This window comes from Conger conger, chromosome 11, assembly GCF_963514075.1.
Source record: "Conger conger chromosome 11, fConCon1.1, whole genome shotgun sequence".
NCBI classification, from domain to species: domain Eukaryota; kingdom Metazoa; phylum Chordata; class Actinopteri; order Anguilliformes; family Congridae; genus Conger; species Conger conger.
The window spans coordinates 9,584,127-9,596,611 of NC_083770.1; the positions used below are offsets into that span (position 1 = coordinate 9,584,127).

The window sequence follows — 12,485 nt, forward strand, 5'->3', positions numbered from 1 at the left end:
TACCATATGACATATTTTACAAATAAACATAGAAATTTCTATCATTAATATGAAAGCAATAGCTCATTAATGATGATGGTTACCATTACGCAGAGTATCTAGACAAATGAAAAACGTGTAAAATCTTAGATTCGCATTTGTTGGATTTTGTACTGTATTTATATCTAATAAGAATGACTTAAAGAAGAAACTGCATCGCTAAACCCAAACTGTTCTGTTCTTTTTTTAATTTTAAGGCTTGTACATGATTCTTTTGTATGTGGTTTTCAAATAAATCGTCTGAAACAAGCAACCAATCTTCCTCGTTATTTGGCAACATGAAACTATTCCAAGTACACAATATGCAATTTAATATCATACTTATTTCTGACAGTCTCTCTCACCACTTGACATTTTTTCACTATTCTGGCTCAGAAAAGTGATCCCATATCCTGTAATTCACTCTTGTGGAACATGCAAATAATGTTTTCCAAAAACATTTTTTATTGACATTTTTTATTGTCATTTTATTTCTGTAGGTCACTGTAAGTCACTGGTTTTGTTCAAAGGCCTCAGTCTGTGGCACTGATCCCAAAAGCAGTGTTCAACAAACTCAGTAAGCCAAAACTGAATTTTGAACTTATTTATAAAATACCTGCTTTGACATACTTATTATTTGTAAATTATTCATCACCAGTGTAACAGCCAAATTCCTACAGGCATCTACATGTGATCATATTTAACCAACAAATGAATTGTTACACTAAATGATACTCATAATGATTGTTTCCATGGCTCTTTGGAGGCAATTTCAACAATATATTAATAAATATTGGTGATCTTCAACACATTATTGCATTAATTTAACCACAAGTATTTATTCACCCAGGACATCTGATGACCCATATTTCACTGACATAATCTACATTCTAGTTTTGGATTAGCAGGCGGAGTGTAAATGTGTCACATACCTGATAGAGTGGGGATAAACTTGCATTAGGTGAAAGCTTCATGATTAAATATACAGTATTTGAGTTGTGGGCTGTGGCTAAATTATACTGCAGACCAAATATTTGTATCTAAGTTCACCCTTAGTGTAAACCGGACACTGAAATATTTACAATATTTATATGAAATAAGGATTCCACTTGCTGAGTGAATCTCCATAAAGACAATATGAACATTTTGAAATTATTTGTAAAAAAGGAACATTTCACTTAATTATGTTTCTTGGTCAGTAATGACATCTTAAAATTCCCAATCCTTTCCTACCTTAGTGTAAATGAATTATGTAAAACAGATCAGATTATCCCATACATCAATCAACTACTGAAGTGCAATTAGCATATTCATGCAGAATTTCTCATTAAGCCATATTGTTCCCTGTGACAAAAATCAGGAGTCAGGGTTCAGATAAACGTGAAGGCACATCTGGGTATATGATCAGGCAAACAAACATGGGCCTAAATCATAACAGGTTCCTTTGAGAGCATTCAATGTAAAAAACACACAAAGAAGAAAATTTAGCAAAATGGGAATTCAAAATAAAAGTCCTCTTACAAACAATAGAATGCAATCAAAATACTTCCCAGTGGTCCTGGACTAATGAGGCTATTACTGAGCCAGTGTTTCTCATTTTGACAGACGCCCAGCATCCATGAGTTCCAGGAAACATGAGTCTTTCTTACAGGAGCAGAAATTGATTTTTTTATATGCTCAAGTTCTTTTTTAATACCTTGAAAAACTTCATCAAAAATCATACTGGTTCGTCCACAATAAATATAGGAACATTTCACTCAAAAAAGGTATTCCAAGGAACATGGCCTTCAGCAGATAAAAAAGTAAACAAAGCAAAACACTGATCTTAGAAGCTCTCTGGCGGGCAGTACCAAAGTCTGAACTGGTATGCAGCTGGCCTCTAAGGCCGATGCAGAGAGGCGGTCAGGATTTGGGGTAGATCAGTACTTGGGGTAGATCAGTATTTTGGGTAGATCAATACTTGGGGTAGATCAGTATTCGGGGTAGATCAGTATTTGGGGTAGATCAATACTTGGGGTAGATCAGTATTTGGGGTAGGGGTAGATCAGTACGTGGGGTAGATCAGTATTTGGGGTAGATCAGTACTTGGGGTAGATCAGTATTTGGGGTAGATCAGTACTTGGGGTAGATCAGTATTTGGGGTAGATCAGTATTTGGGGTAAATCAGTATTTGGGGTAGATCAGTATTTGGGGTAAATCAGTATTTAGGGTAGATCAGTATTTGGGGTAAATCAGTATTTGGGGTAGATCAGTATTTGGGGTAGATCAGTATTTGGGGTAGATGAGTCTCTGGACCTGTCCGTCAGCCCGCTCCGTGTCCAGCCACTTCCCGCACAGGAAGACGGTGGTCACCCCGTTGGCCGTGTTGGTGACCTCCACCCGCTCCAGCAGCCAGCCGCAGGAGGAGCTGGAGTTGTCGTGCTCCATCTTCACCCTCTGCAGCTCGCCCAGGTCCAGCATCTCCAGCAGGAAGCGGTCGGTGCGGCCGCGCTCGAACAGGTTGCGGAACTTCTGCTGGAGAGCGCGCTTGCCGGAGTCCCCGTTGGAGCCGTATATGGTGATGAAGACGTTGGCGTCGGTGCCGGCCCCCTTCTGGTCCGCCGTGACCACGATGATCTCGTACTTGACCGGGACCAGGCTGCGGACCTTGCTGGCGAAGCTCTCCTGGGACTTGGTGCACTCGAAGGTTAGGGCGTCGTCCTTCTTGGCCGAAAGAGGGATCTCCGCGTCACAGCGGAATATAAACCTGGGTGGGTGCGGTGGAAAGAGGTGTCAAAAAGTGAAATATGCCATAGAAAAATTTAACAAAAAAAAAAAGGACTGAATGTAATTTCTACATGCGTTGTGAAAACAGGTACTTAAAACAAATAATTCATTAATAATGAGATTTTTACAGTTTTCTCCAAATTTTGTAGCCAATTATACCCTATCTATTCCAACTGCCCATGTGTTAGCAAGGAATACACAGGCTACTCCCCATCCCTCGATGGCCTGGATGGATCAGGTAATCCTGAGAACGTCAGAACTTCTCCAAGCTGCATTGTCCCGCCCGTGACCGTGATTCCGAGGCGCCCGGGGTGCTGTTGTACGCGGCAATCTCACTAACCCCCCCCTTTGCTGAGTCCTCCCCCCGCCCTCGGGGCGGCAAGCCAATTATGCCGCTCCATGTGATCTAGCCAAACTCAGCTTTGGCAGGACCGGCCTGTATCAAGGTCCATGAGCCGTGTGCCATGGCAGCTCAGGAAAACAGGTTCTTTCAACAAGGCACTCAAACAACTGTATCTGATCAAGGAAGAACCTTGTGAATCCCTTTGTGCGCCTTTCAGAGCACAACACAAGAACTGGAATTTAAGAGAAGACGAAACAACAAATGAGCAAGGCTTCACTAGCAAAATGGGAAAATGATAAATGCTGGGAACCTCAAGGTTCAAAACAAAGTAAATATCATAGGAATTGGCCCAAACAGTTCTTGTCCCGGATCTGTACTGTTGATAATATTGTGATTTAACTCCAGAGGCCCGTTGTTGATAAAGTATATCTGCCCAAGCTTCACTCACTTGTTTCCCAACTCTTGCTCTGTAACAACCACCTCCAGCACATGCCAGGATGATTCAGTCTTCACTTTCTTGCCATCTTTTGGAGCATGCCCCAGACAGATACTGGCGATTTCACCAATATTTTTGCAAGAAAATTCAAATGTGTCTGTAGCTCCACTGTTGGAAAGAAATAAAATATATATTATATTTTATATTATTATATAAAACAGGCACGGCAATATTCACATTTCGCAAATCTGTGATTTCATAACCAATGTTCTATAATGTCTAGGAACTAGCATTCTTATTTAATTTAGCTAAATTGGAATTAAATTACAACAAGAAGTTGGAAATATAGCATATTAAACATCACAAAAAGCCCTGAAATTAGTGAAATCTCCAGTGATATCCTCAACAATCCGCTTTATTCCTCAACATTTACAGAAGAAACCATTGTTGCCTGAAAGATAAATAAATAAATACCGTTGGAACTTCTTTTTCTTTGAGGAATTTTCCATCACAAATTCCTTCGAACGTGCCTTCCTCCCTTCCAGCACAATCCACACATTCTCTTTTGTATCCGCATCAGCTGTGTCGGCTGTTGTGGTGGCAATTTCATATTCTTTGAAGGCAAATACAGAACACATGCATTTCAGCATTGTAATACAGCTTGAAGAGTTCGCACATAAACCCCTGAACTTCAAAACACGCATACTTTAACTGTCAACAGTTGTATCCCTCATAAAGTCACAATAGGACAGATGAGCCAGATGTTCAAAGGCTGTTCATGAAAACACACAAACAGTGAGTGGATGCCAAGAATTATAACATCTCAGAAGGTGTTTGTTCAATCAACTTCCAGTATTTTGACACAGACACACTTAATCTTTCAACATGGTTGCTTAATTATTCTCAAAATGTCAATTCACAATGTACTCGCTGATACCAATACCGTCCCTCATGCAACATTTATCTTCATTTATAGCGAAGTATTGGTAGGCAGGCAGTACCGATGGCTTTGGCCATTTTCTTATGAGAATTTTCTGTCAGCGGAAATAACAGACTGTCTGTCAGTTATTTCTGCTTGAGAGGTCTTTTATTGCACAAGACATGACCCTGTCTTTCTGGACAGATTTAAAGCTTAGTGAGGATCTTTTTAAGAGCTGGGCAAATCTATATTTAAAGTACTACTGGGACCAACACATTAAATCAACCTTGTCTGTTTCTTTTACTGCATTTCAATATAGACTCTCGAGGATGTCTGCCTGCCAAACATTCATGAAATCTTCTAATATGTTTCAATATTGTGGATAAATCTATTGAGGACACAATCATACTGTGGATAGTGAATTGTCCCATGGAATCTTTAATTCAGTAAAGGTTTCAGTAATACATTACATTAAGATGCTGCTAATGAAGTGTTCATACATACGTGACCTGCTCTATCAAAATCTGTTGTATTGACCCCAAAATGTATTTTGAGTTTTAGAAACTCATTTAGAAAGCATTTATATAGCGCTTTAACCCAAAGCACTTTTGCAATTGATGCCTCTCATTCACCCATTCGCACACACCAACAGTGACTGTTTGCCATGCAAGGCACCAACCAGTTCATTGGGAGCAACTGGGTGTCTTGCTCAATGACACTTCGACACACCCAGGGCAGGGGACTGAACTGGCTACCCTCCGACTGCCAGACAACCACTCTTACCTCCTGAGATAATGTCGCCCGTTAGAAAATGACTGAATACATTGTAAACTGTAAACGATCCCCGGTGTTTGATAGCACTCTGCTAGAATCCTAGCTACGAGACATACTCGTCTTCTCATTGAGGTCCAGGAAGTCATGGTTGGCACAGGGCAGCTCCCGCATGATCTGACCGTCGTCCTCGTTCTTGGCCAGCCAGCGGTCGCAGGGGAAGCGGAACGTCTCGTCCATAGCTTCGTCCTTCACGTCGATGAACTCCAAGTGCCAACCTGCGGCAAGACCTAATGTCCAGAAACAGTTACAAGTGTTACATTGCCGCTCTGGTAACTTTGAGTTTATGGATAGCGTCTATTTACTTAATTTAGTATGTGGCCTGTGCTGTTAAATATTTCTGCTTCTTCAAGCATATAATTATTTAGTTATTCATCCATCACTTTACATAGCTGTTGTTGTTTTTTCTTGAAAAGAGTACATCAACTTTGGGCTTATCTGCTTGGCCCTTACCTATCGATCAACACAAAAACAGGAAACACTGATGCTTTTTACCTCGGTGTCTTTTGACATTTCTGTGTATATCACCATTCACAGCATTCATTAATAGGACACCCAAGTCAACCACAATTAATCAATCAATGTTTATGGTTACATGCATCCATGGTACAGAAAGACTTCCACTGTGGGTGTTTTTGGAAAAACTCTGGTCATACAACACTACTTTAGATGAAACACATGACTGTACAAGGCATGAGCGCGTATGCAGTTGAAGGTTATGAGCGTTTTGTGAGAGTCTGTCCCACCTTTGTTATCATGCCACACTCGAAGCTTGGACAGCTCCCCCAGGCTAAGCATCTCGGGGAAGCGGAAAACGTCCAACTGCTTGCGCTCGAACTTGTTGGTGTTGCCGCTCACTTTCAGCGCCATGGTTCCCGTATCCCCGTTTTCTCCAAACAGGATGAGGGACACATTGGCATCTGTGCCTGCCGCTGTGGGAAGGGCAAACAAGGACAAACAAAGACACGCACATGAATAACGTTATTTTCAGATAATCTGCACACCGCAGTATGGGCTGCAGCAGTCAAATGCAAAGGGGCTCTCGTAGTGGGACGAAACAGTCAAAGGAAGGCTGCTCTGTCAGGTTGAATTTATAGAAATTGTGTCTTGGAGGTCTGTTGCTGTAATCCAAAATTAGGTAATCCTATTTTCCACTAAATAGGCTGGGTCAGGGACGCAGTCTGACACTGAAAGTCTGGACAATTGAAGACATATAAACTAAACCTTTTCTAGCTACAATTTCTGTTGGATTGTTTCCCTTAGAATGAAAGCTAATTGGCTAGGAGTGCTAAAGAGCAATCAGTCTTAGTTGTAGACAAGTGTATCAAAGTTGGGAAAAAGCAGAAACACATGAACTAAACCAAAATCACATGTTGCAAGTCATTAATCTTTCAAGTAAGGGACTGCTGGATAGTCAAGTAGAGACAGTTATTTGACTGTTTGCTGTTAAAGGTTTACATGAACACACACACACACACACACACACACAAACACAAACACAGACTAGTAAAGTTGATTAACTTTGATTCTTTAATGCCCTAAAATTAAAGGGGACAGTCAGCACTTTAACCTCATATTCATTGTTTCATTTCAAATCCAATGTGTTGGACTACAGGGCCAAAAGAACAGACATTGTACCACTGTCCAAATACTTATGGACACAGTTATTAAAAAGTAAATTTAGGCTCATTAATCTCACACACTAGAAAAATTATTAACAAGAAAAACCAACATTATAACTTTTAATTTACTTGTAAATTAAGTATAAACCCTATCGTTTTTATACAAATTTTTATGGCTGTTCAAATAATTGTTTTGTTGCTGATGAAACATTCCTGATTGTATGCTACATTGGTTTTATACCTCATCATTGTATTAGTTCTTGTTTGAGTTTAGTATTGTATTATTTCTTGTTTCACCAAAATGACAGTCGCAGTGATGCAAAATCATTTTCAAGCAAATGTTGTTCTTAAAGTTTTGACTTGTGAGTCTCAAGTGGGAAATAGGAAGCTGGCTACAAAGGCAGACATTTTCCATTATATCATCGCTGAGGGTTTCAGAGCTCTCATTACTGTTCCCTTTCATCTACCTTTGCTGCTGTTGTTTATAACAAATGGTATTGTTGCCATATTTGTTTACTTTAAATTTGCAATAATGTCCTGAAGTCAGCCAGGCTGCAAATAAGACTGCATAACAGAACAAGTAATCCACAATCCTCTGGCTGTGTAAAACTCTTACAGAGTACATACTTTATCAGCTTGTAAGCCCCTAGAACTTCTATTTAATAAAAGTTTGATTAATTCTTACCCCCGCAACTTGAGTTTATTGTCCCCTGAGCTTTTACTGGAGAGAAAGGCCAGGACAACAGACTGCTAGTTTTAGTGCTTTATTGCATTCAGTGAGTAGAGGTGCTGGCATTTAAGTATTGCCCCCTTTTCTTGAAGCTTGAAAACAACATGTCCAAAATATGTTTCAACCCTTTTGACTAAAGGTAAAGGTTGAAAGGGAAGCCTTGGAAGTCTGTTATCCTAGAGTCAGAATTACTCCAAATATTACAGAAACAAAGTTAGACAAGCACGGTAGAAGTGGAAGACTTGTTTTTTTCACCTAAAATATTTTTTGTGTTTGAGTGGACACACTGAAATGCTTAGAAACACAAACAACAACAGCCACAACACTGGACAAATCCCCTTTCAAATCTGATGACAAGATCACCATTGCATTTTGCATTGCTTTTTCTAAGCTATGTGTAGGCAGGATTCCAAAAAGGCAATTTGGAGATTCCAAAAGGACACATGGTAACTAAATTATATTATAGGTATGTACAATTACGCCAATTTATGAGGTCTAAAATACTATATATTATATCCTAAAATTATTCTGGAAGAAGTTTCCAGAAATACACCTGAAAAAAGTTCTTCCCCATCTCAGCCCTCCTCTCTGTGTTCTCCCCTCTGGCAGCAGCAGGTCCACACATACTACAGTATAGTATAGTATACTAATATATAGACTGAGGTCCGTTGATTGACATATTTGCCAAAACCATCATCAACAAGTTAAGCATCCCAACAATTTCACATGCCATTTATTATTCAAAAGCAAGCCTGCACCGTATCTACTACAATATGCATATTGGATAATCATAAAATATTTTGAGAATGTAGATACATGCTCACCAATATAAAATGGGGACAAGTCACTGAAAATGCCCTCTAATGTCAACGCATTTTCACTGTCCTCCTCAGAAATATTCACTCAAAATCATGGTTTGCTTACACAGGTGAAAAAATGTGTGATGTTTTATGCAAGCCGTACAAGCTATAGACTGTTGGAAACCTTCAAATTAATTTAATTCCTTAAAATCATCACTGCAATACCATTCTCCCAACTGACTCAACTGTATGCAGAGGGGCATTGCCTATAAGATGTGACTACTTTACTGGTACACAGGCCAGAGAACCTCATAGTTGGGCTGATCCTGTTCCAGAGAGCCTATACAAAACATAGATAAAAGTATTCCTATGTACAAGTACTTTTTTACAAGTATGCAATGGCATAACGGAAAAAAAAAGATAATTCCAGAGAAACTGTAAGTAAACAATGGACATTCTATCGATGTTTCGATTCACTGCCGTGAAAGCAGGCCTGAATGGCGAAACATCAGACCCGTCTCCATGCAGCACTGACCTCCAACGTCACTGGTCTTCACGTTGATGGTGTACGTTGTGGTCTCCACCATCTCCTCCTCGTCCACCACGGCAGCCAGTTCGCAGATCTTGGTCCTTTTGGGCCCTTTCGTTTTGGAGAGCCACTGCTCGTAGGTGAACACGCACACCTCTTCTGTGGTCATGTTCCTCATGATCATCTGGGGGTCACAGCAGCCGAAATCACACCAACTGCTGTTAGTACAGCATGGTCACCACATTAAAGCAAGCGGATGATTAGATGGGTACCTACTGGGAAGCCCACGTACTCTTTATGCAACAAAACACTCAATGTTCTAACCTTGTCCAGGAACCAATCAGGACGGCTTCCAGACCCATCAATGCGAACCCTCATCTTTTTCAAAGGAGCAATGTCATCCATCTCCAAATTGAATGTGTCCTCCTGGTCTCTCTCAAACCTGCAAAGCAGGGAAATGAAAGTAGTTCTGTCATGCTGAGCGGACCCCCAGGAAATCTATGCATATTCGCATACATTTACATATGCATTAGTTGCTGAATTAAAAAATAACTCATAACACATTTAGTATTTCCAGCTACAATTTCTTTGTAAAAGTAATTCGCTGGAAATATGATAGATGCACAAAAAATAGCATTTTAATGTTTGTTTAATCTGTAAAGATCCCTGAGAGACATTTGTCCATGCTGCATCCCTTTCAGAGTCATTGTTTACTCCGGTGGAATGAAATGTACTGGAGCTGGGCACCTGTCCGCCATTTTCTCCAGTAGAATTTCCTCTGTGGTCCCATTGGCTCCAAAGACCGTGATGTAGATCTTGGTGTCAGTGCCCGCATTCTGAACGTCACCCGTAGCAACAGTGACCTCATAGATGATCTGGAAAAGGAAGCGAGATTCTGAAGATATTCCTCTGGACCATTATCTTGAGAATGCTAACTGCAGTCACAATACACTGTTCATTTCATAATACTAAATCTGACTGATTAATAGTATGCAGAATATTGCAAGAAGTAATGAGAAGCACAAGAACAAGTATTAATTGGCATACAGGTGGCAGGGATTGTATTTTTTTTAATGTTCAAAGCCTTTCTCAAAGTGTCAGGGACATATTTTTGACAAAATTAAACTTTTTAGCATAAAGGCAGCAGTTTCCCCAAATGAACAGCTGAACAATAGAAGCCTTAGTTTGAAGTGGAGTTGCGTATCTAAGAAAAAGGTAATTAAATTTGTGTCATGAAATGATTTTAATTAGGGACTGGAATGAGCATCACTTCAATGTAAAATGTGAATAAATAATTTCCCATTAGAAAGCAAAAAACAACTTATTGGAACTTAGGAACAGGGTTACATGAACTGCAGTGTTTGAGGAGGAGGGATTCAAGTCATGCGTCAGTGCTCACTCAGGTGATACCACAGTGAATTATGGATGAACTACATAGGAAACCTGGCTCGTCGCTGAACAGGCTGTGTGTGTAGGATTACATCTCCCTCACCTTGTGTGCAATGCCAATACAGTCCGCGTCCAGCACGTTGAACACCCTCGCCGTGAGACCGTCGCCGCGATCTTTGGCCAACCAGCACTTGCACTGGAAGACAAACTCCACCCCTTTGGTGGGCGCGGCGACAGACAGCTCGTCTACCAGCCAGCAGCTTTCAGGCGTGGCCCCGTCGTGCCCAAGCTGAAAGGAAATCCCAGAGTTACAAAACAAAATGGAGGCCGACGTCGGCTTTCACCCACCGGTGTCCTCGTCCACCGACAGCAACAAACATTTTTGTTTTGTTGAGGATCTAAAAACAAACCCCTGAGGAACAACAAATGGGATGATTGAGTCTGGTGCACCATCAGTAGTTGACTCGCTGTGTGATTACAGACAATGTAAGGTGCATAACACGCCATCAACAGATATTTTGACTGAGCAAAAAATCTTTCAATCTCTCTCAATTCAATGAAATAGGATACAATACTGCTACCCCTGTGGTATTATACCGCTCTCTTGAGCAGACAGTATTGGTCACAATTATGCTGTAGTAGCCACATTATTACACCAGCACCTCTTAACCACCGCCCACCAGGCTATCAGATCAACGATATGCATCCACTGTCTGATACAGCGATGTGACAAACACAGCGCTCAGACCGTCTGGGAATTCACAGTCGAAATTACCCTACCCTTTTTCCCAGACAGCCACGAAGATACCTTTGACACCCTGCTGAAACGTTGCCAGGAAAAGAACAACACAAAAGCAAAAGCTTGGTTGACTCTCCATTATTCTCATCCTGGAGGCTTTCCAAATCCTTTCAGAGAGAACAAGGGCCAACCAGACCTCCCACACCCTGGGAGTGAACGGAGCAGAGACGGGTACCAACGAAAAGGCACCGTGGCTGCCGGTTCTCCGCAGATCACCTCCCCCACACAGGCGGAGATTGACAGGGGTTTCCTGCAGGCTGTGACGCAAGGCACTGCAGCTATGTGTGGGCGTGCAAAACCCCCGGCTCGACGAGGCTCTTTGACAACAGGCACATATGAAAGCTGCAAATCACTCACATTCACTCAGTCACTCAGGAGCACCACCTCCTGTGGCTCTATAAATACCTGGTGCCCACGCTTGAAGTATATTAAGCAACCGCAGCCTTTATGTGAGCTAGCCGTCACATCTAACCTGTTCTTTCAGGGAAGTGAAGAAAGCAAAAGTTTCTCCTTTACACAAACTTTTTTTTTAACGACTTTATGATTAATAAACCTATATTTGACATTTGATTTTCTTTCTTATTCTACCCACGGCTGTTTTCTCTGCTTCCGATTTATGCCGTTTCAGTTTCCTTTGTTCGGCATTATTTCTAAGAGGCTATGAAGGTGCGGATTTACGGATTCTGCTGACTTGAGATTGTCCTCTTTAAGCAACAAATACTTTAACCTCTCCAGATGTTGTTTGAACCTCACATCCTGGTGGAATATTGTGTTTCAACAATGGAATGGTTTCCATATAAAATGTTATTTTTTCTCCATAAGAGGATAGTCATGGGTGTCACTTGAATTTAAATGTGAGTTTGGGGAGGTTTTCAGAGGAACTAAGGGAGCCTGAACTGATAAATTAAGTCACCTCTGTATGTGAAATAATCAGTTATAGGAAAAAGCTCACAAATAAAGTGGGATTCTCCAGGTGCATGTAACAGCTCTCAAATGACTTCATTGATTTAATTTTTCAGCTGCATGTAATTGGGGCACTAAAACCCAGATTATTCTGTGCCACTGTTTTGTACTCATGTTGGCATAGTGTCCTTGTTCATACATCTGCGTTAGCAATTGTTCTGTATAAAGTGCTTAGTAGTCAAGCTATTGGGTTCATGTACAACAAACACTAAAATCCCTAGAGTAAGTAAAGGGCTATTTTCCTTGGTGCATCCTTATAGGCTACTGGTTCAGATATAAAAACCAACATAATATAACAAATGCTTTCAGAAAAATGACTGATATAAAACAGGAAAGCACA

At 40.8% G+C, this 12,485-nt stretch overlaps 1 protein-coding gene across 1 annotated transcript in view; it reads right to left on the bottom strand.

Moving 5' to 3' along the window:
• Positions 1-2,283: 2,283 nt before the first annotated feature.
• Positions 2,284-12,485, bottom strand: part of loxhd1b (lipoxygenase homology PLAT domains 1b) — a 51,228-nt gene continuing 41,026 nt past the window's right edge. Inside the window, exons 34-42 of the mRNA XM_061260532.1 lie at positions 10,487-10,672; positions 9,742-9,869; positions 9,319-9,436; positions 9,001-9,178; positions 6,060-6,245; positions 5,373-5,543; positions 4,038-4,176; positions 3,576-3,731; positions 2,284-2,764 (exon numbers count right to left, since the gene is read on the bottom strand). Of these exons, the coding sequence (XP_061116516.1) occupies positions 2,284-2,764; positions 3,576-3,731; positions 4,038-4,176; positions 5,373-5,543; positions 6,060-6,245; positions 9,001-9,178; positions 9,319-9,436; positions 9,742-9,869; positions 10,487-10,672 (1,743 nt within the window). The remainder of the gene's footprint in view (positions 2,765-3,575; positions 3,732-4,037; positions 4,177-5,372; positions 5,544-6,059; positions 6,246-9,000; positions 9,179-9,318; positions 9,437-9,741; positions 9,870-10,486; positions 10,673-12,485) is intronic.